Genomic DNA, 25,186 nt, shown 5'->3' on the forward strand with positions numbered 1-25,186 from the left:
ACAAAACAATCCAAATACCCAAAGTGTGGTGCAAAAAATGTCTTCAAGAAATAACAACAACAACAACATTTATTTATATAGCACATTTTCATACAAACAGTAGCTCAAAGTGCTTTACATATTAAAGAATAGAAAAATGAAAGACATAATTATAAAAATAAATCAACATTAACATCGAATAAGAGTAAGGTTCAATGGCCAGGGGACAGAAAAACAAAAAAACTCCAGACGGCTGGAGAAAAAATAAAATCTGTAGGGATTCCAGACCATGAGACCGCCCAGTCCCTCTGGGCATTCTACCTAACAGAAATAGTACTTAAAAACAGTGGAGGAATGAAAAATCAATGTTTTGGGCATCTTCGCAACTATTCAGGGGTTTCTGAAGACAAGAAATTTGATTTTTAAATGTATTTTGTACTCTTATTATTTCCTGAGAAATATGATATATGAAACAGAAATTTTTACCATCGTTCTGCTACACCATCTTGAATCCAAAGTGTAGAGCCATTTTCAGATTTTGACATCCACTGTTGCTGAGGTAACTTTCCAGAATTCTCAGAGAATGCGCATCACGAGATATGATTGGGGCGACCCCATAAATGGTCACATTTATGTGCCATCTAGTCATCCATGTTTGGATTCTCAACCATTTTAACACAAATTGTTTTTATTGTTTTTTCTAATGGCTTTTGAACTTTCTTTTTGTCCTTTGATTTTGAGTTTTTAACATTTCTGGCTTGGCAAAAGATCGGTTCAACTCTGTAGTTGACTCGGCACTGTCAACTTCCAAACAGTGTTCAGAAGCCATTAAGAAGGCTAACAGAATGTGAGGTTACATAGCATGATGTGTGGAGTACAAGTCCAAGGAGGTTATGCTCAATCAAGCTTTATAATGCACTGGTGAGGCCTCATTGGTCTCCAGACTACAAAAAGGACATAGCAGCAATGGAAAAGGTCCAGAGAAGAACTACTAGGCTGATTCCAGGGATACAGGGGATGAATTATAAGGATTTTTTTAAAAGCTGAGCCTTTTCAGCTTAAGCAAAATAGGATTAAGAGGTGACATGATTGAAGTGTTTAAAATTATGAAGGGAATTAGTACAGTGCATTGAGACTGTTATTTTAAAATGAGTTCATCAAAGAACATGGAGACACAGTTGGAGACTTTTTAAGGGTAAATTTTGCACAAACATTAGGAAGTTTTCTTTACACAGAGAATCACAGACACTTGGAATAAGCTACCAAGCAGCGTGGTAGACAGTAAGACTTTTAAAACTCGACTTGATGTTATTTTAGAAGCATTAAGCGGATAGGACTGGCAAGCTTTTTTGGGCTTAATGGCCTGATCTTGTCTTGACTGTTCTAAAAGGTCCATCACAGTACATATACATGCACACACCTACAGGGCCAAATGAATGTGTAAATTACAGTATGCAGAGAGGTAATTTAATCAATACTGAAGTAAAAAGAGATAGTGGAGTTATCAAAATCCAATTCAGTGTAGTATTTTTATTAACTAGACTAATACCTTATCCAAGACTGGTTACTACCCTGCTGGCCTCAGTAAAGTTAGGAATAAATGGATGGACATGTATATATTATGTGAAACTGTCACAAACACATTTTATTCAGGGTTAACATGCAGATTTGATGAAAATTAAAAGTCAATGCTAACAGGACCAGTAAAGCCCTCATCTTAAGAAAAGCAAGCTATCTTAAAATGGAATTCAACTTTAAAATATTTGAACCTCATTTGGTGACTTCCTGAAATACAGTAGGTTCACTTTTACGTAATGTAAGGTATCTACAGTACATTTTGAGATATTTGTGGTATATTTCAGGATATCTCAAACACATTTTTTGGTTTCTTAAACTGAGCTCCCATGCATTTTAAGAAATCTGAAATGGATTTTGTGACATTTAAACATCTCCTCCCACACAATTTCTTTGTCTATTTTACCATAGATTATTTTTGACTAGGCTCACCCACCTTTTAAGGCGACTGACTTTTAAGTTGACCACTTCTTAAGGCAATTCAATATGTAGATCAATTTGATATTTTATACAAACTCATTAATTTGGTTATATTGCATTTGAGTGGTATTACTTTAATACTCGTAGTTTCTGTTATTTTTGTGATGAAATTTAAACTTTTTTTCTATATTGAGGTCGCCCTTTTGAACCCCCCTGATATTTACTATGCGGTGAGGCATTTGTACTCCATCAACATTAATTATTTCCAGAGACATAATTTTGTCTATTTTTCCAGCGCATCGCGCACAAAAGCAAGGGAATGATGGGAGCACCAGAACTCTGCTCACATCATGTCGATTCGTACCGCAAGCTGCAAGTAATAAGTCTGTGATAAGCGGAATACCGCTAAGCTTTCCACTCACGGGACGGAAGGACAATCCCGACCGCTTTTATATAGTAAGAAAGAAGAAGAAGATATCGCACAGTCTGGAGCAGAAAATCATCTTTTACCTGGAAAAACGAAACTACAAATCCCATCGTGCATTGCAAAATGGATGGGGCGTGTGTGAAACTCCGTGCTACTCGCACAGTCTGGAGTAGAAAATCATCTTTTACCTGGAAAAACGAAACTGCAAATCCCATCGTGCATTGCAAAATGGATGGAGCGTGTGTGAAACTCCGTGCCTGCGTAGCACTCATGGGACGGAAGGACACCCGACCGTTTTTATATAGAAGGATGATGTTGCTTAATAACGTTATTTTGACATATCTTGAAGTGCATTGCAATTTCTGAAAAAATGGACGTGATGCTATTTTGTGATATCTAGAAGCCCTTTTGAGATTTTTAATGGTAATTTAGATATCTTACAATGATATTCAGTTATTTTGAAATAACCTCCTTGTCCTGTGAAGATATTAAATAATAGTTATGCCTCGCAGCTCCGCCCACATAGAAGTGAAACAGGACAGCAAGGAGGGCCCTGCCTGGCTCCCTACTCTTGACATCGCGCTTCCCCCTCCCCTCGGCCTGCAGCTTTTGTCTCAGATTAGTGCAAATATATTACACCTGCAAGCAAACTATGATTCTAGAAAAAAGCCTGATCTAAATCTGTTAAGCTGTTCTCTCGTTCACTAGCTAAGTGGAAGTAAGGAACGCCCCAAGGCTGGAGTGTGAGTGAGGAGGGCCCTGCCCCCCTTCCCTTGGCCTACTGCAACTCTCTCAGATTCTTGCAAATAAATCGGTACTGCAAGCAAGCTATGATGCTTAGCGCAATGAGAGAAGTCGCAAAATCAACCGGAATGTTCAAGCAAATTATAGAAAAAAAACTGATCCAAATCTATTAAGTAGTTCTTTTGTGAAAAGCGGACAGTCATACAGACGTTAGATTTTATATATATAGCGATACAGTAGATCAAGAAATTTTTAAATATATTTCAGGTACAGCCATGTAAAAAAGTACTTCCCATGAGGTATTTTTTCTTTTGTAACATATTTGGATATGCAACTCTCATGAGGAAAAGCAGATGGGAAGATGAAAAATAAGTAAGAACACCCTTGGCTTTAATAGCTGGTATCATCCCCTTTGGCAGAAACAATGTCAAGTAATCATTTCCTATAACTGTATCAGTCGCTGACATGGATTTCGGGAAACACGTCTTTGGGTAATGTGGCCAGATTACTCCGTCTCTGTCTCTATCTTGTCTGCCCAGAGCACATTGCTTCAGAAGTCTTGGTCTTTGCCATGGTGTTATTGGGCAAACTTTAGCCTTGTCCTGATGTTCTTTCTGGACAGAAAAGCTTTCCTTCCATTTGGATCAAATTTGTGTAGACTCCTTGTAATGGTGACTCTTTTGGTAGATGGTAGATGTAGTTTGACATCAACAGTGTCAAGTGCCACCTGTAGACCCCGTGATGAAATTCTTGGGTTCTTGGAGGCTTTTTTCAGCATTGTGAATATTGCACTCAGGCTTAACCCTGCTGTGGTGCCCTGGCCTGGATAAGCTGACAGTTTGAAACTTTCTCCACATGTAGTTGATCTTCCGGACAGTGGAATGGTTGATTTCCAATTGTTTGGAGTTCTTTTTAAATCCCTTGCCAGACTCATAGGTGCCTATAGCCTTCTTTCTGAAGGCTTTGGAGAGTTCTTTTGACCTTGGCATGGTGATAACACACAGTGTCAACAACAAACCAATTTAAATGTCTGAGATTTAAATAAGACAAGTTCCTCCAAGATGCTCTCTATCAATGTTCTTATTGTTTGCCTGATTCATATTTCAGGCATTTAATGTAGTGATAAATGTAGGGGTGTTTTCTCGGCTATGTTTATTTACAATATAGAATAGACAACAAGATATAAATGTGTCATGATGTTTGTTATATCATATTTATCTATAGATAAAAATGAAAATCAAATCTTGATTAGATTAGATAAAACTTTATTAATCCAATGTGGAAATTCAAAATTCACAGGCATATCTCCCCATATGTTAAAAATGAAGAAAATAAATGTGTGTACTTAATTATCGACATAACTATCTTCCAAACAAAATTCAGATATACTAAAATGCAACAGTGAAAAGATGAATATGGGCAAAAGAACACAGACATTAGATAATGGATTTCTGTATGATTCCAAACTTTTGTCTATTTTAATCTTTTTTATTTATTTGGCAGTTTTAGATATGGCTCTTATATCTGAAACACTGCCTCCTGGGCCAGAAACCTGGAATTGCCGTTTCACTTTTAAAGATGACATTGGTATTTGGCGAGCATAAGGAAAAAGCCAATTTAGGACCTGTAAGATTTTGCTTTCCCAAACTACAGACTATAATATAATTTACGTATCCTCATAAGCACCTCAATATCTGGGTCTTTCCTTCTGTTTTGTATCGGCGCACCTCCCACGCTCACCGGAGCTGCTTTTATGCAGTAGCTGCCCAATTTAAAAGCCCTCGTCCACGTCAGAAATATGTCCCTCGCTCACATAACCAAGGAAGTTACAAAACATTCGTCCAGCTTCCAATTCGCGTATCCAAATCGTGTTTTTCACCCGCCAGGACTCTGCTTACTGGGGAATAAACACTGGACGTGCAGCCAGTTAATCGTATGCCACTCTCACACAAACATCTCACCTCCGTTTCCAAAAAACCGTGGAAAAGACTGCATTTCCCATGATTCCATTCGTGATTTGACGAATTACGGCGCGTCGTGCGCTTTTTTGAATTACTGGCGGCGTCTGCTTGCGTAGCTTTATTTACTTCTCGCTGCTTGATTTTTTAGGTAAGGCAATATTTCATTGTTGTTTTTCTTCTTCACTAGGACACAGAAAATATTTCTGTTATAGCATAGACTTTATTCTCGATTTATACTTCTTTTTTCTTCACTGTGTCCGTACTTTTTTCTTCTCCGTGGCTTTAATATGCCTCCGTAGGGCCAGTGAATTGGACCAAGATATTCAAGATTGTCACAACTAAACTGGCCAGATGCCATTTAAATCCACAGAGTGCATGTTAAATATCGCAGTCAATTGGTGTAGATAAATAGTGTGGATCAATGTAGCTGAAACGAAAAACTGTAGTCAGTGAGGCACTAGAGGACCAGCGTCGCTCATCCCTACAATACATCATAACACAACACATAAAACAGTTACTGATCTAAATAGCAGAGTACGCATCGTACGGAAGCGTATTCCGTATTTTTTTACTTCTCCGTGGCCCTAATACGTTTCCGTAACTGGAAGACTTGGCACACTGTGTCATTCGTTGCACTGTGCAAAACGAACTGCGATAGTTAAATGGCGCAACAGAGAGTTAAAGCGTATTGCGACCGTTTTAATGATCACGTCTTTTTGTTAAGATGGACTTCTAAGCTAACTTGCAGGTAATAATTTCTTAGCCCAATGGTATTTACATCATAATGCATCCATGTCTGAAAGACTCCACTCATACAGTGCTTTGTAAATGTTGAAATGAGCAGTTTTGTTTTACCAGGTGATTGCTAATACCATCAGTTGTCAGTAAAAATAAATAAATAACTACAGTTCAATGTGTTTTTTAAAATGTTACTTTTAATTTTATTCATGAGTTTACCATGAATATCATATGGGTGTAAAATGTTTGGGATGGTTCACACTACTACACCCTGGCAGCACACACTTAACTAGTTAGTGATATGCATATCATTATATTCTTGTATTGGATTTCTTCATAACTGAATTGTAGAACACAAAACAATATCAACTTATAGTAATTTTCATGCACATAAGTAGCACTAGTTTGAAAATGCAACTAAGTTAAATTTGGATTTTTTTTATGGTCACATCACACAGATTGTGTTGAACTCATCTCTTTGCTCACACTGGTTAAATTACAAAGGGGGGTGAAAAAATGGTTGTGTTTTTGTGTGTGTTCTTCACAATCGTAGGTTTCTATTACAGTGCCCATAATTAAGACAAAACTGAACCAATCTGTTGCTTTTGAATTCATAAGAGATTTCATCCATCCATTTTCCCAACCTGCTTATGCAGGGCAGGGACACAGGGCAGCTGCAGCCTATCCCAGCAATCACAGAGCACAGGGCAGGAACTAAACCTGATCAAAAGGCGTAATTTCATGTTAGGATGAACACACACACAAACACACACACTACGGCCAATTCAGCAATTCCAGTTACCTAAAATTTAAATTCAACAGTAGATCATAAGTTTGACACACAGTATCGTTGAGGAAGTATGGTTGAAAATAATATTTGTTCACTTTTCAAGTCCATTTATTGTCCCTTGAAAATGATATGAATTTTTAATCTATTTTGAGTCGTGCATCACTGATCATTTTTTTATTGTTGTTGTGGTCTAGCCATAGTTTTTTGGTGTGTGTATTTCTTTAAGTTAAAATTAGCATTCCTACCAATGAACAAGTCCTTAAGATGATATTAAAGAGAGATATTAAAAGAGATATTCTAAACTACACTAGCCATTCAACACTGTACAGTACACTAGCTATATACTATTGTTATGGCTCAGTGTTTTACAATGCATGTAGCAGAACTTAAGGTAATGAAAATTATTAGAGTATGGCCAAACTGAAGGATTGTGTGTTTTTCTTTTTTTGTTTTAATACAGGACAGTTAATAAACGGAATGGAAACACTGTTTAGAAGCTGAGAGGCTGTAGACAAACATGGATAACTTACTGAAGATTCTAGAAGATGACCTGTCACAATATGACAGTCAAGAGCTACAGGTGATGGATGCCGAGATGTAAATTGTTCTATTGAGTAGAGCTCATATCATTTTCTTCTTCACCTAAACTCACCATTTTTTTTACCAGTTTATCAGGGCACATTTTAAAAGTACAGCAGGTAGTGTATTGTTCTTACTATACACCTATAACAGTGAATAAATGTCATTCATCTTTTATTTAGACCTGCTTTGATCAGTTCATGGTTATGGGGGCTAAAGCCTGTCCTGGAAGCATCTAACACAAGATAGGAGTCTTCCATGCAATATATTGCAAGAACTAAGAATAAGAAAAAACATTGAGATGTTTCAAGGTTGACTCTTACTCCCTACAGCAACCAACCAATTGTTTTTCATAGTCAGCTTTATCAACTGTAGGATCATGAGGAAAGGAGACGTATGCTTACAGCATAGGTCTTGTGGCAAAAATGACCAGGTTAACTATGTAACCATACCTCAAAGTTCTCTGAAAAACATACAACTGCACAAAATAATGTTCTCCTGGCTGGAAGCATGCTATTTGCTATATTATAAGATAAGCCTGCATTTATGTTACTACATTTTCATTTAAAAATGGCATTTTCTAAAAACGATCTCCATCTACACTACCATTTTCACATAATTAATGAAATAATTACTGTCCTCACTAAAAGGAACGAAAATGCACATGATGTAGACATTTTGCCTGCTGTGAGACTAATGTCTACATTTCAAGTGAAAATACAGTAGTGTGAACATAGCCTAAGCATCTTGATCTCTGAGGTTATAGCACTACCACTGCCTCACAGTGATGTCTTGTCCATGTAACCCTGTGGAAGGGAAAATTGATGCGTGAGGAAACATTTCTCTTTACCCAATATGTTCCTTTTTTCCCCTTTCCATCATAGGGCTTTTCGTATTCTCCTTCATTTAGGTTGAATTTTGTGCAAAAATAACATGTTCACACTTAAACCAAACAGGTCTTCTATCTGTCAGGGGTTGGGACCAAGGCTGTGATGGATGAGAGAAAAAACAGATAACATAACAGCTACTTTAAAAATAATATACAGTAGATTAGTTTAAATCGGGTAAAATCAGCTAAGATGACACCATACTAGCCTCATATCAATACTAAAACAACTAAGTGTGGTAGTATCAGACGATCATTTTCAATACCACTGACCAACTATTTACAGGCCGTTTTACTTCATGCTTGTAAATTGTGGCACTCTAATGCATGCTAGCTTGTTTTATAGCAAGGACAAAGCCACATTTTTCCTTGATTTACCTCTCTACTCCACACTTTAAAATTCGACTTCAAATAATTCAGACGTGATTAAACTGCACATTGCAGACTTTAATTTAAGGGTATTTGCATAAATTTCAGTCAAACATTGAAGAAATGACAACACAATGACATAGCATTAGCAGGTCTACTAAAGCTGTCATATTTAGGACTTTGTTGCATATTCCTTGCATGTGGTGACTGCTTGAAGCCAACGATTCGTAGACATTACCATGTGCTGAGTATCTTCTCTGGTGATGCTCTGCCATGCCTCTAATGCAGCTATGTTACATTCTGTAAATGTAAATTGTTATATTATTGCATTTTAAGATGGGTTGTTAAGTTCTTTACTATTTACACAGATATTTTGTAAAACTTAAGAAAAAAAAAGATGGCCAACAATTAATGTCTGAGCTGAAGCAATCCCATGTTTAAAAAAAAGTAATGGGCCAGCATTCCACCACAGTTCTGTGACAAATAACACTTACTAGTGGCAGGTAATGCTATAAAAAAAGTTGGTTATTATTATTACAGTATTTATTTAGTAGATGCTTTTATCCCCAGGGACTTGAACATACATGAATACATTTCTATAAGAATGAAAATGTTATATTAAAAGTGACAGGTTTTGGATTAACATTCATTGGGCTCCTGTCCTTCTTTGTTATTAAGGCCTTGGTGACAGAGCTGACCGCAGCAGTGAGTGAAGCAGAGCAAAAGTTGGAGATGGCACAGAGATGTAACCAGAGTCTTGAGCAGGATATTCAAAGTAGGTGAGTGAAACTTCCAACAGGGTTTAAGTGGCATGCATTGCAATTTTTATGGCCGATATTTTAGAGTTCTCTACATGTGAAACAATAAATAGTTTAATTCTGAAAACTAGTTTTGTGCAAAGGCAAGCATTGTTCCTTAGCTCCCCTAATGATGACATGATGTTTTATTGGCAGAACTTTTGAAAGAATTAATCTAGCAAGATTTTTATCTGAGAATGTGGAACTAAATGAGGCGCTTTGTGAACTTGAAAAAATTAGACAATGCAAAGAGATCTCAACACAGAAACTTCAAGAATACTCTGAACAGTTCAGGTATGGCCATGCATGTTTTTTTTTCTTTATAGTTTACCCAATTATGCGTGTTTGTTGAGAAGACAGTATAGCTTAGTGGTTGTGGGGCCAGATTGTAAAACTTAAGAGTTTAATGTGACAGTGTTCCAATTGTAAATGTATGGATACAATTTTACTATTTCGTCTAAAAAGAACTGTTAAGCAATTATGCAAAAGGATTTACTTATAGGACTGAGGTATTAAATTTACTTTTACTTTAGTGTAACAGTTAGAAAAGATGAAGCCCTGCTGCTTCCAGCTGAGGGAAGTACTGAGCTGAAGTCACGGTAAGCTCACTTATAACCTGAAGGGTCAGAATGTGAACGCTTTCTAAAATGTGAAATCAAGGAAAGCAATATATGGCCTTTTCAACCGTTATTACGCAACAAAAAAATCATTATATTTAAGAAATAAAATGTAAAAATAAAACAAACTTGTTTTGGTTGTCTTCGGATTTAATTAATGCTATTACCTTTATACACAATTTGGAATTGAATTGATTGTGAATAATATTTTTTTTAATTAATTCACAAAATGTATACAAGTCCAATCAAAAATATAATTAAGACACCATATGAAAAAAAGAGCTGAAATATAATAGTTGGAAAAAACTAGCTCATATCCAATTAAAAAAAGTGGAAAGACCTCTTACAAAATAGTTAATCATTTATTCTAAAACACCACAGGTAAAACAGAAACAAAGACAGGACCCTGGGCACTTATTTTATAATAGCATCAATAAATTCTTGGACAAATTCTGAACATTCTACACCAATTCCATGCAAAGAATTTTTATTTCTAACTTTAGATGATGTTATGTTTTCAAACTTGTTTATGAAGGATGCATCAGGATTATACCAAATAAACAAAATTAGTCAATACGCTAGCCATTTAGTTAGCCAACTCAGTACACTGAATTTATCATTACATACTTTGATGTGATGTTACTCTAGATAATGCTCTTACTGTAGTAGAACCTCAATCCGATTAACCAAGGTTCAGCATTATCTGAGGTAAACCTGTAAATATAAATACACTTCTTTACTTATAATTCATAAAAAGCTTTACCCTAAGTGTGTCACGAGAGTTGGCCGTGCACACATTATCTACTATTTTATTCACCTTTTTATCGTTTTATTTTTAACTTCAATGTGAGACAAACCATTATACCAAAATAACTACAACAATACACATTTATTTTTAAAAGTATTGTACATATTAGCTGAATAATTAACGATGTACCACTAAAATAAACATGAATGTATATTTTCTTTGTTTTTATATAACATTACATTCACTAAGGTAGGAAGAGGCTTAAGTTGTACTGTACAATATAAATTGGCAAAATCTTTTATATTCATAATTTTATCATCTGAAATGGCCGCACCAATCTGTTTTATCCAAGTTTTCAGTTATCCAAGGTTACATCATTCAGCATTACCTTAGATAACCAGGGTACTGCTGTAATTGTAACTGTTACTAGTTGTTTTTTATTATGTTTGTTTATTTTATTGGGGCTTCTGTAAAATTGTAATTTCCCCTTGGGACAAATACAGTATAATCTAATCTAATAGATAAAGCCCTAACCACACTACATGACTTTTTCAGCAATTTTCAGTGGTAGAGTTCATTTGCATAATATCAGTAAGCTATCAGTCATGTGACAAAATCAATCCCATTTTGTCTCAAGTGATTTGGGTTATCGTGTATGTGACACCTGATAACCAATTGGCACTCATCTGGATGTACATACAAATGTGTATGATGCAGCCACGAGGAAAGAAGGAAACATGGATGTTATAGACCAGGCAAGCAAAAAACATAGCTGTCTGTCTGATGTGTTGCGTTTGTCATATCATGAGACAACTAAAAAAGGAAAATCAAAGGGCCAAAATCACATCTGAATTCACCATAGCTAGGAAGTGGTGGCACTGGCGCCATTAGGCAGCATGTTATTGTCTATCAAGGTATCAGGGTGCAGTGAACTTCTGATATTTGGCAAATGTAAAGCTGTGAGTTGTGTAATATTTCATCCATTGGGAATCCTAGTTATGCAATCTGAGATCCTTAAGGTAACGAGATCCAGCAACTAGTGTTGTCAGGTTTGACATTTCCAATAAGTAAAAGTCATGTATTGTGCCAATGGCTTTATCAAATGCACTATATGGCCAAAAGTTTGTGGACACCCCAACTTCAGGTGTTCCAGCCCCTGTAGAACGAGTTGTGTAGAGGACCTTTTAATGTGGCACTTGTAAAGGATGCTACACGTCAATGTGAGAAATTTCTGCTGTGCCGGATCTGCCCCAGCCAACTGTAAGTGCTATTATTGTGAAGTGGAATCTTGTTGGAGTAACAACAGCTCAACAAGTAACAACAGTTTGGTAGATAACACAAACTCATAGAGCAGGGCAGCAGAGTGCTAAAGCACATACTAGCACATTAAAATCGCCTGTCCTCTATTGCATTACACACAACAAGAGCTCCAAACTGCCTCTGGAAGCAACATCTGCACAAGAATTCTGTGTGGGGAGGTTCTTGAAATTGATTTCCAAGGCTGAGCAAAATGCCAAGCATCTGTTGGAGTGGTGTAAAGCATGCTGCTGGACTCTGGAGTGTTTTTTTGGAGAAATTAATCACTCTTCGCTATCTGGCAGTCTGATGGACAAATCTGGGTTTGGCAAATGCTATTTCTGGGACTGAAAAGTGCCTACTGTCCAGTGGAACTGGTATAATGGCCTGTGGCTGATTTTCAGGGTGGCCCTAGGCCTCCTGGTTTCAGAGAAGGGTAGTGTTAATGCTACAGCATACAGAGTCATTTTAGATACATGATCTGAACCCACTGAACACCTTTGGAACAAAAGGAATGAATGGAATATCAATCATGAACAAAGGTCTTCTTGTCCAACATCAAAAATGTTCTTTTGGCATACATTCTCATAGACACAATCCATCATCTTGGTGAAAGCCTTTCCAGATGAGAGGAGGCTGTTATTGTCCCAAAGGCGGTGTAACTCCATATTAAAGCTCATGGTTTTTGGAATGAGACATCCAACAAGCTCATATAGGTGTGATGACCAGATGTCCATAATCATTTGGCCATATTGTGCATCTTGCCCTAAATGGTATTAATTTAAAATAGTCCTAGCAAGGCCATTGCCAGTCCCCAATATATTTTGGATAATTCTTATCTAGACAGATGTGTATGATGCACCATTTTAAGATAAATTACAGCATGTTTTGTACAAATTGTGGAAGAGTGATGTAGTACTAGCATTTGGCAAGTGCAGATTTCTTATTTGCTGACCAAAGTGCAATAGTTTGATGTAAATATGAATAAATGAGTTCATTCCATGTCAGAGATGTTTGAGAGGTCTGCTTTTTCCAGTATTGTCTAGTCTAAATATGCACATTAATTTACATTGTAGAAATAATGCCAATATTCTCATTACTAGCTAAAATATATTCAAACATTGATGCTGATGGCACATTATGAAAGTCAGGCAGGTTCTCACTTACACAGTTTCTATAGAATAGAAATTAATGTGAAAGAAATCCATATTTAAGATAAACAGTAGTTAAAATTTGCAAACACATTGCCTGTATAAAGATCTCTGGAGGTCCAGATAACCAATGACTTCTGCGAACACTGTGTAAATTAAGGGGGCGGGGGGTGTGTGGATTTAACCTATCCCAGCAAATATTGGGCACAAAACAGGACCAATCCCCTGGAGAGGAAACCAGTCCACCGCCGAGTCAACATGCACACTTGAGCCAATTGAGCGTCACCAATCCATCTAACTTGCCTTTCTTTGGACAGTAGGAGGTAACCCACACAAACACTGGGAGAACATTCAAACCTAATGCATGGAGGAATTGAGACGTTAATGTTGGACCTTCTTACTGCAAGGCAGCTGCAATACCACTGTGCCTTCATATCACCCATTTCAAAAGATGTTTGCTTGTCTTCTATAAAGATGAAGGCATCTTGGTTAGGATAGAATATAATCTAAACAGCCCCAAATCTCCCAGTACTGTGGCATAAAATCTGTGCTCCTCTGTCAGAATGATCAAAGAAGAATTTCATGTTTTAACATCATGAGCAAGGTTATAGTCTTCTGCAAGGAAGAGTACATTAAAATTGTAAAATACAGATTTGATTAATTTATGGAGAACTACATTAACAGATTTACTGATGGAATTGAAGCATAGGGTTGGTCACAAAGTATTAGTTAACAGGTCTGCACACCTACATTTGCAGCATTCAATTATTAAATTTAACAGAAAGTTCAAATTTCTTATATATTGTTGGTTACAAAAGCTTAAAAGGTGTAAAAGGCCTGATATTTCAGTGAGTGTTACTGATAGCATAGAAAGGCTGGGCTATGTATCAACATTGTTCTTTGCTTCTTTGTTCTGTTAACATGAAGATTTTTTGCATAGAGCCGAGTAATAATGGAGCATATAAAAACTCTGGCACCTTTTACAAATACATCCTTATGATCCACAACTGAAAGTGTGTTTTTACTGAATCCGAAAAGTGCCTGCTTCTCAATAATTCACTTTTCTTAAGCTAAGTGCAATACAGTAGGTACAGTATGTTTACAATCCAAAACGTTGCATCTACAGAATAACCTAAGCGAATCGCCCTGAGCAAGGCCTGCAAGCTGTTACTGCATTGTTTTTAAAATCGTTGATCACTGCTGCCACAAGTTACATTGAACTTATTTTAGTACAAAACCAAAAGCAGAGGAAAAATAGCACCTTATAAACATGACAACTAAAGATAGTTTTTAATTAGTCATTTAATGCATTTGCCTTTTTTCACTGTCTCAGGAGTTGGTGTGACACTTGGTCCATCTAAGATTGTGGATAAACTGCTTATTGGATGACAATTGTTTGCACTTAATGCCCTCATTTAATTCAGTCAAAAATTGTAGAAATTAATGTGTCATCTTCAAATTGTAGTAAAATAATGGTGAATACTGCATCTATTTTATCGAACAAAGCAACATTTTTAAATTGACCTGTTTTATTTTAGCAGCTTGGCAGAAAATGAGAAGCTAGAGATGAAGTCTGAGATAATTACCCTGGAAAAAGAGGCAGTGGCTTTAGCCGATGAAAAGAAAAACCTCACTATTTTAATTGAAGAAGCAAAGCAGAACCTTTCAATGGTTGAGTTACAGTGTGAAGCAGGTAAGGCTGAAACTGTCTACTCGCTGGTCACCAAGGTGGATGAGCTAGCAGCACTAGTTAAAAACCATGGGGTCTATCGTCGAGGGTGCAGTTTGTTCTCAGCCAGAGACATTGCTAACTAACAACATTCCCAATGCGAGCATAAATATTCCGGGGTTCACAAAAGTGAAAGCCGACAGGGATGCTACATGCTGTGGCAAAAGCAAATGTGGTGGGGGTTTGGTTTCTCGCACTGTTAACCCACAGTTAACATCAGATGGTGTAAGCTGGGCACGTAACAGTTAAGGAAGCGCTCTGCCGTCCGGATGTGGAACTGTTAGTGTCGAGTGTCCATCCATACTACTTGCCCAGGAAATATTCTCATGCCGTTCTAGTTGTTGTTTACGTTCCTCTACCTGCAGATGCAGGAAATGAATGTGATGTTATACTCGTAACCGTCGCTAGACTCCAGACGCAACACCTAGAGACTTTAGTTGTCATTTCTGCCGATTTCAATCATACAACACTGGACTTCACTCAAGACAATTAACATACTGAAAGAAGGAAGTCTATCAGAAAGTACAATCAACCTTCATTATGCGAATGTGAGGGATGATACCAAACCACTGGGGGGCAAATCTGATTATCCTATTTACCTACAGCCTCAGTAGAAGCACAACCCACAACTACACACTCCTTCAGGAAATGGTCTCCTGAAGCTGAAAATGCCCTTAGGGACTGTTTTGAGTCTATTGATTGGAGTGTTCTACAGGAACCACATGGAGAGGATATTGAGGGGATTACAAACTGTGCAACAGACTATCTGAATTTCTGTATGGACACATGTTCCTGTGCACGCTACTTTGCTAATAATAAGTCTTGAATTACCAGTGATGTTAATGGCATTCAAAAACAAGGGCCAGGAAGGGCTGAAGAGTGTACAGAAGGAATTTACGGTTAGATTAAGAGAGGCTAAAGGAGAACATAAGTTGCAGAAAAATATCAGGGAGGTATGGGATAGTATGAAGACCATTGCAGGCTATAAGTAAAGTAACAGCCGTACAGCAGAGGACCATGTGGAGAGAGTAAATGACTTCAGTCTCTTCAACTGTTCCTGCTTTAACTGCCACAAACTCACCACCTTCCGCCCCCAAGGGAAGGTGCTAATAGCACTTGTGCTTCTCATATCATCACTGCTGACCAGGTAAATGAGCACTTAGGAGGCTGTGTCCAAGGGCCTGTGTTGCTGAACTGGCAGGACTCCATCAGTACATCCTTAACCTGAGACTGCAACTGGGGAGGGTCCCCACACTGTGAAAAGCCTAATGTCTCATCCTGGTTCTCAAGAAAGTGAGATCCCATAAACTCAATGACTTCAGGCCTGTGGCCTTAACATCACATATCATTAAGACCCTGCGGCAACGACTTCATCTCCTTACACCATAGGTGAATCATGCACTATACCCCCTGCTATTGCCTATCGAGAGCAGGTGGGTGTGAATGATGCCATTCTCTATTTCCTCCAACAGACCCACTCACATCTGAACAAAGAATGTAGTGCTGGGAGGATCATGTTCTTTGACTTTTTAAGCTCCTTCTACTGAGGGACAAGATGTCCAGATGGTAGTGGACATGCACAGTGAATTAGATTTCAGGTTTATCTGAGTGGCAGACCTTAATTTGTCAGACAGGAGCTCCACAGGGGACTGTTCTTTATCCTTTCCTCTTCGCCCTGTTCACATTAGACTTTAGCCTCAACTCAGGAACATGCCACATGCAGCAGTTCTTAGATGACACTGCGATTGGGGTGTGTGTCAGGGAGGACGGGGTTCTGATGAATGATTTAGTAGGATGGTGTCGGTCATACCACCTGCTGTTAAGTTAAACACTTTCAAAACCAAGAAGATGGTCATGCACTACCAAAGGTCTAGACCACCACCACTGAGACCCGTCTCCATTGAAAGGGTTGATGAAGAGTGAGTGGTCAAGACCGATAAATACCTTGGAGTGCAGTTGAATGACAGGCTCAACTGGTCAGAGAACACAAAGGCCGTATTCAGGAAGGGGCAAAGCCAGCTCTGTTTTCTGAGGAAGCAGAGTTCTTTTAACATCTGTTTTATACGTTGGTGGTTGCCAATATCCTCTTCAATGCTGTGGTGCTCCTGGTTATCTGTTACATGAAGAAGAGAGGTGCTGATTGTATTGACAAGCTGATTAGGAGAGAAGGATCTGTGGTTGGGATGGAAAAGGCTCCGGTGACTTTGGCAGAGAGGAGAAAACTATGCATGTTGCTATCTATTTTGGACAATGGAAATTGCCAACTATATACCACCATAATTATGTAGAGGAATTTGTTTAGCGGTAGCCTGCTATTACAGAACTGCAATACGGACAGGTATAAAAGATCTTTTCTCCCCAGAATCATTAAACTCTCCAACTCTTCCAAATGAGGCAGAGGTCCAAACGAGGTGCTTGGTTGAATTCTACCTATGTTCATAAACTATATACTACATGCAATATCTCACTATTTGGTCACTACTGTATAACCTTCCCAATAAACCCCTCACCCTACCCCACATGTCACTTTAAACATGTTATTCTATCAGCATAAGCCAAGTCACTTTATTTAATTTTACTTTAATATTACATCACTTTATAATGTTTTGTGCCACCAGTCACTTTCGTAAGTAGTATTATTTTCACAATTCCCATTGCACTGGCATTATTGTATGCAACATCTACATTACCTGAATTGGACTGTAAGATTACAATGCCAGTGTATGTATTTAATGGTATTTGTATAGTGTGTACTTAAAATGAGTGTATCAAACTTGGTATAATCCTTGGCTACGGGTACTTAAATTTCCATTGGGACCAATAAACTACTGTATCTATTCTATCTCTAATGCAATTAACAGCTGCATTCTAACTGGATAAAGCCCATGCGTTTAAAAAAATATATATATATATATATATATATACTGTATATATATAACTACATGAAAACCAACAAAACACTAAAGATTTTATATTATAACACAAGCATGATTTTGTAATTATTATTGCATATGTTTGTTGTTATCTTTTAGAAGAGGCAGAAGTAACTCGCCTGAAAAATGAACATCTCCAGAAAGGCACTGGACAATCATTCAGTAAGATGGAAAGGGAAATTCTGGATGAGCGTGTGACCAAACTGTTAGACATTAGGGAAGATGAAGAAGGCTCGGATAAATAAATAAAAAAAAAAAAAAATGAAAACATTCCTCCTCATTGTAGTTAAGCTGTTTTACAAGGTGAGCAAAGATAAGTATTCAGGTATAAACTGAAGAAATAAATTTCATTGTATTTGTTGGGTGACAATTTTCAATACTTTTTACAGTTATGGATATATAAAAAAAAATCCAATTAAGTAAAATAGTAAAGTGCAAGTGAAAACACCTGCATATATTAAGGATGTTTCCCTGTTAAATAAAAACAAGATGGTTAGATGTTGCACAAAATAAATAAATGCTCAGTACTTATTTATTAAATATTGACTTTAACACATTTATTATGATACAAATTGGCCTGTACATGCTCAATCCTACAGTGGGTCAAGGGGGCAGGAGACTATAGCTGCAGCAATATATATATACAGTCATATGAAAAAGTTTGGGAAGCCCTCTCAGCCTTGCATAACAATTTACTCTACTTTCAACAAAAAAAGATAAGTGGTATGTCTTTCATTTCCAAGGAACATCTGAGTACTGGGGTGTTTTCCCAAAAAAGATTTTTAGTGAAGCAGTATTTAGCTGTATGAAATTAAATCAAATGTGAAAAACTGTCTGTGCAAAAATTTGGGTCCCCTTGTAATTTTGCTGATTTTAATGCATGTAACTGCTCAATACTTATTACTTGCAACACCAAATTGGTTGGATTAGCTGGTTTAGGCTTGAACGTCAGACAGGTGTGTCCAATCATGGGAAAAGGTATTTAAGGTGGTCAAGTTGTGCTTCCCTTTGACTCTCCTCTGAAGAGTGATAGCATGGGATCCTCAAAGCAAAATATCTGAAAACATATTGTTCAGTATCATGGTTTAGGGGAAGGCTACAAAAGCTCTCTCAGAGGTTTAAACTGTTAGTTTCAACTGTAAAGAATGTAATCAGGAAATGGAAGGCCACAGGCACAGTTGCTGTTAAACCCAGGTCTGGCAGGTCAAGAAAAATATAAAAGCAGCATATGCTCAGGATGTCATTGTGAGAATGATTACAGACAACCCTCAGATCACCTCCAAAGATCTGCAAGAACATCTTGCTGCAGATGGTGTATCTGTACATCGTTCTACAATTCAGCACAATTTGCACAAAGAACATCTATATGGTAGGGTGATGAGAAAGAAGCCCTTTCTGCACTCACACCACAAACAGAGTTGCTTGTTGTATGCAAATACTTATTTAGACAAGCCAGATTCATTTTGGAACAAAGTGCTTTGGACTGATGAGACAAAAATTGAGTCATTTGGTCATAACAAAAAGCGCTTTGCAAGGCAGAAGAAGAACTCCGCATTCCAAGAAAAACACCTACCTACTGTCAAATTTGGTGGAGGTTCCATCATGCTGTGTGGCTAGTTCAGGGAATGGGGCCCTTGTTAAACTCGAGGGTCAGATGAATTCAACCCAATATCAACAAATTCTTCATGATAATGTTCAAGCATCAGTCACAAAGTTGAAGTTACACAGGGGTTGGATATTCCAACAAGACAATGACCCAAAACACAGTTCAAAATCTACAAAGGCATTCATGCAGAGGGAGAAGTACAATGTTCTGGAATGGCTGTCACAGTCCCTTGACTTGAATATCATCGAAAATCTATGGGATGATTTGAAACAGGCTGTCCATACTCGGTAGCAATCAAATTTAACTGAACTGGAGAGATTTTGTATGTAAGAATGGTCAAAAATACCTCCATCCAGAATCCAGACGCTCATCAAAGGCTATAGGAGGCGTCTAGAGGCTGTTATATTTGCAAAATGGAGGCTCAACTAAGTATCGATGCAATATCTCTGTTGGGGTGCCCAAATTCATTAACCTGTGTTATTTTGTTATGATGCATAATGCATATTTTCTGTTAATCCAATAAACTTAATATCACTGCTGCAATACTATTGTTTCCATAAGGCATATCATATATTAAAAGGAAGTTGCTACTTTGAAAGCTCAGCCAATGATAAACAGAAATCCAAAGAATTAAGAGGGGTTCCCAAACTTTTTTATGACTGTATGTACATAGCAGGTCACAGAAACACAACTGCAGCAACTGTAAGTGGAAATACAGTATCCTACACGATGAAACATGTGTGCAGCACTGTATTAATTTACAAAATATGTTAGTTATTCACACTGTACAACTGGAATTAAATAATTTATTAATGGATATGTACTGTATATGTACAAATTGTACAATACAAAGCTCTTAACTCTACAAAAAATACAGGAGTTTTGCACACAATTCATTAAATGATGAAAACAAAAATCTGAGTACTGCAGTTCCATTTCTACTCCTTGATGACTTACATTTGACATTCATGATAAATGCAGACAGGCATGCGCTTATCTGAATCAGTTACTTGAAAATCCTGTTAAGGTGGCAGTGATCTATACCAGTAAAGAAGGAACTGACAAACGAGGCATTATTCCCTTTGCAGATACAGATATCCCAGTGGTACTCAAACACCTTCCCTTTGACTCCAGCAAAGGTGGCTGGAGGGCTGAAGTAGCAAGTTAAGGAAAATTACAGAGTAGTTAACTATTTAGTTCATTTTTATAGAGTATACCAACAGTGAAGAAAATGAAAACAATACAAAATGAGACTGGCAGCAGGTGTAGACCAATGGCTGGAAACAGCACTTAAAACTTAACAGAGTGTTAAAAGAAAACACGTTTAGATATTGTAGACACTAAAAATAAGACACTAGAGAGCTGTACATTTTTTAATGTAGCAAAAACAGCAGGTTCTTATATGAAAATCCAATCCATGTCATTAATGTGTGTGACATATGGCAAAATGAAAATTAAGGCCATTAAGATAGCTTAATATTTTCACCAGAATAAACTGGATTTTCTTCAAACCACCATCAGATAAATGATTTGTATATAAAGTAAGAAATAACCTTTTCATCTGAGAAGTCACTCAGATTTTCACTGGCTCACTCTTTAAGAGATTAAACGATTCCAAAATGTCTTGATACAATGGTAAAGATCAGACCTTCATTCGGTGAGATGTTTGAAACATGATGAAAATATGTCAAGTATTAGTCATCTAGCATGATGTAGGATGGGGTCTTTTTCTGTTTGAAAACAATCAGACTAATTTTAGATATAAATCTTGGTATCAGAATGCAATATATTCCATCAGTTCTTTCCTGATAACATCTTTTATAGAAATGCACTATTGATTTAACATTTCAAAAGTTATAGTTGTATGCATTACAAAAGCACTGCTACTGTTGACTACTTAAACAAATGCATGGAAGAGAGTAGCAAGTTGCACAAGGGCATGTCCAGCCTTCAAAGCAAATTTTAGAAAGTGAGTTTTCCTTCTGTGCTTTTGTCAAACTTGTAACCTCACCATTTGATTAGAGGAAGAGTGGTAGCAGGAAGTGTTAAAGGGCTGTGCCATCTTGCTAGTAGCTTTGGTGTAAAAAGGGTTTTTGGAGGGCTCACTGGACCCTGTTCCCTTATAGCTCTTCCCATTAAATGGTAAAATAAATGGGCAGAACAGTAAATAAAAAAAGTTTACAATTACTTCCATTCAGTTTCCACTGGGAATAATACTGGGTATGAGTCTATTATTATGAATGGACAGTACTGGTCGCAGTGTTTACATTTTCAGCTTTTATGAATTAATACTGTGTAATAATACATACCATACTCATTGTCCTTCTCAGTCCTACATATCTGTAGTTTAAAAACTTACATTGCCTGTTGTGATCATTGTTGTGTGATTTTTGCTACATCGGCTATTTGTTTTTCTGTCCCTTCAGCTGTAATGGCAAAAAAGCAAACACCCTCATCCCGTGCAACAATGAAACTAAAAGTAATCTAAATGACTGTCCTCCAACCATTATCAAGGAAGTGTTGCTATAGGTGCTGACTAAATAGGCTTTAGCATTTTTCGCTCTGGTACCGTTTTTGGTGAAAGCAGGTTTATTTAATTATCCTGCAACTATTTCAAATTTTACAATTACTTTAGAAGTTCCCAGCTTCACAGTTTTAGGTATATCAAGCAAAAGTCAGATTTCTTCTTATCCATGCTGGAAAATGGGCACCACTGGGGGGTAGAAAGGGACTTAACCCATAGTACTCTTGAGCTATTACAGTACAAACATATTGACATATGAAGTCATTGAGAATGATGACAGGCTGTTGTAGGCTACATCTCTCATTCCATGTGCCTTGTGCAGTCACATCCCTAACTGTGTAACTAAGATTTTACAGCACCCAACTGCATCTTCATATTAACTTGTGTGCACTCATCTCAATCATCTCATATGACACCGATTTCTGAGCAGGAAAGCTTTTGCTGTTGTGATTACTCTAAATTCTGAAATTTGACCCACTACAACCTTCTCCTACTTTTAAAACAGCAACAATTTCCACAACTTCTTGTTTCACAAAGAAAAAAGTATTATGCATCATAAAAAAAGAACTACATATTTATTTTTAATGTGTACTAATCAAACACAGACAAAACCAAAATGCTGTGCAACAGAAACAAGCCTCATAGCTCTGCTGAGCCGATCCACAAGAGGCCGGAGTTCCCTCATGCTGTCTACAATCCTCATTAAACTTTGTATTTAGTTGTGCATTTTTTCCTTAGTTCATTTATTTAGGTTTACAACTCTTTGGATTTGCCTAAATGAAACAGAGGACTAGTTTGGGTGATTCTTAATTAAATTCAATAAAAATAAGTGTCCAATAACTGCCAATCTCTACCCTGCCACCAGCACAATGCTTCCAATGTGCACATGTGAGCTGTGCATAGTAATGCTTGTGAATGTAACGGTTAGTTCTAACATTGTTAGTGAGAAGGCCTCCCAATACCCTAAGGGGTACAATATTTATACCAGCAGATACAGTGTACCAAATATTTACATCTTCTGATTAAAATACAGTTGCAATCTGTTTAAGAATTACACAAGATAATAACAGGCCAGAACAGCGTAAGAGTTTAAGACTAGTCACAGATACAGGTAAAACAAAAGAAAAAAGCAGTTAGCTTAGCATGTCCAGAGTATAAAAATAGCTGAATGGACTTAAAATAAATCTGAAAACAGTTTGATAATAATTTTATAAAAGTAGCCTATTCAGCAACCTTTAAAGCCCAAATATTTAACAGTACACAGTCAAAAAATCAGTAATGGCAACAATGTTAAAAGACAAACTTACTGTATACTTGTTTATCTAGTCTGGGTTCAAAAATTGTGCTTTATGATTCTTACATAGTTGAAACTGCTTTGTCTCCTCAAAAACATGCCTATTTAAATGTACACCATTAAGTATCATCTCTCATCATTACTAGCACCCACTCTGACTGTAGTGTCCAATTATGAAAAGTTAAGGTAAAAACAAACTGAAAAATGCTTAAGGCTCATCATGTGGGCCACAATACACACCTGCTTAAAATGCATTAATTCATTATCTTTAATCCTCAATTCATATATGCAAATTCATCGCCTGGAACAATTTCCCTACCTGCTCAATGTAAAAACAAGTATATCCATAATTCTTTTTTTTTTCTAATTCTGGAAGGTGAACAAAAGTTTATATTGTCACTGATTGGTTGTAGAACATTCTCCTGTCAGTATTCATATGTGTAGTTCTGTAATCCGACTCAATTCTCCTTTACACACATTTTTTTCCTTTTATACAAATTTTAAATATTTGAAAAATCTAAATATGCATTTTCTTTAATCATTCTCATAAGTACTTTAGTTTTCATTCTCCAACTTTCATCAACAAGAACTTCTTCATAATATTGAGGACATAAATATTCGATTTTAGCTGTAGTGATATTAAAGTAATATGATCCTCGATCAATCAATAACTTGTGAATTATAGCCACCTTTTTTCTCCAATGCAAAGTGCTGAATCTCCACGATCCAAATTGGTAAAGGATTGCAAACCAACACTCACAAACTATTAGTGATTTGTCAAAGCAAAACAAGATCTGCCAACGTTACCAGTTCACTCAACTGCAGTTTATATTGTATGACCTACAACAGTCAGTGCTAAAATGCATTTAAAAGCATACATGACAATTTCAGTTTCTCTAGTAACTTGACAGTAACCCCACTTCTGCACTGTCAAACTCAGCCAAGTTTTTAGTTTAGTAAAGATTACCAGTAAAAAGAAAAAGTGGTCAATGTGTTTAAACAACTGTTTGCATTTGGTTCACAAGCAAAATGAACATCAATGAAACCTACACAGGCAGAAATCCTCCTTGCACAAGATAAATTTGAATCACCCATTTTAGAAATGTAATATATATATGACATATTCTGTACTTAATGCCTTCACCAGTTTTCTTTAACCAATAAACTCTGGAAATAGTTTAGTGTTCAGCAGTGCCTTGACGTAGGGTAAAACAAAGGATGAAGTAAATTCTTTTGTTGTGTCTGTTATATTAAACAGTCATGTAACTCTACAGAAGGCAGGACCCCAGGAACAGCACTAGAATATGTTCATTACGTAATCTGTAAGAAAGAAGGGGGAGAAACTACTTAAACTTTGTTAGTCAAAACAATCATGAATGCAATGTAACACATGTAACGGATGCAATATATTAAAAAGTGTTGTGTGCACTCCAGTAACAACCTAAAGAATGAAACTGCATGCAGAAAAACAAAACAAAGAATGGAAGTAAACTTACTGACTTCTGTATGTTAAGGATTATTCTTTCACTTTTACATTCATTTATAATTTACACTGGACTTCAGTTTTTAAACATGTGTACTGTAGATATTTACACATTTTTGTTCCTTAAAGACTTAAGCCATTCAACAGATGTCAGTTCACTAAACCAGCACAGAAATATAATGTTATCATATCCCTGTACTAGGAACCTCAAACTAAATAATACAAGTGCAGGATGACAGGAAATGCAAGAAATGTTGAATACATAGCTAAAGCAGAAACTTTTTTCATGTTTTAGTACTAACGACAACATTTTGACATGAAGTGTACAATGTGTGAAGACTCAAGCCTTGCCGCTTCCCAGAATTAACATTTTGATTAGTGAGCCCTTTCTTATTGCTACTATTATACAATAAAAATGTGAGGTGTAAATATATGGTATGGTTAGCGGTTTTTTTTTGTTTTAATTCTCTCAGTCACGTTGACCCCGATCTGACACATTTGTTTTCAAATAAAGATGTGCTATAACAGAGGTGAACTCAG

The 25,186-nt window shown here is 36.8% G+C and overlaps 2 protein-coding genes across 4 annotated transcripts in view; one reads left to right on the forward strand and one right to left on the reverse strand.

Moving 5' to 3' along the window:
* The first annotated feature begins 5,153 nt into the window (after window positions 1–5,153).
* Window positions 5,154–18,002, forward strand: LOC120531161. 2 transcript variants are annotated; one of them, XM_039756326.1, is made up of 6 exons: window positions 5,154–5,254; window positions 7,095–7,214; window positions 9,147–9,247; window positions 9,422–9,559; window positions 14,619–14,770; window positions 17,839–18,002. In XM_039756326.1, the coding sequence occupies exons 2-6, from the start codon at window positions 7,152–7,154 to the stop codon at window positions 17,982–17,984; spliced, it is 600 nt and encodes a 199-aa protein (XP_039612260.1). In that variant the 5' UTR covers window positions 5,154–5,254; window positions 7,095–7,151; the 3' UTR covers window positions 17,985–18,002. The 2 variants fall into 2 exon arrangements, with proteins under 2 accessions (XP_039612260.1, XP_039612259.1); XM_039756325.1 differs by having other exon boundaries at window positions 5,156–5,254; window positions 14,616–14,770.
* A 2,135-nt stretch (window positions 18,003–20,137) lies between these two features.
* atg9a (ATG9 autophagy related 9 homolog A (S. cerevisiae)) overlaps window positions 20,138–25,186 on the reverse strand; it is a 60,859-nt gene continuing 55,810 nt past the window's right edge. For both annotated transcript variants that reach the window (XM_039756327.1, XM_039756328.1), the window contains exon 16: window positions 20,138–24,483. In XM_039756327.1, coding sequence (XP_039612261.1) covers window positions 24,475–24,483 — 9 coding nt within the window. In that variant the 3' untranslated portion in view covers window positions 20,138–24,474. The remainder of the gene's footprint in view (window positions 24,484–25,186) is intronic.

The sequence above is a fragment of the Polypterus senegalus genome, chromosome 6, assembly GCF_016835505.1.
Source record: "Polypterus senegalus isolate Bchr_013 chromosome 6, ASM1683550v1, whole genome shotgun sequence".
Taxonomy (NCBI): domain Eukaryota; kingdom Metazoa; phylum Chordata; class Cladistia; order Polypteriformes; family Polypteridae; genus Polypterus; species Polypterus senegalus.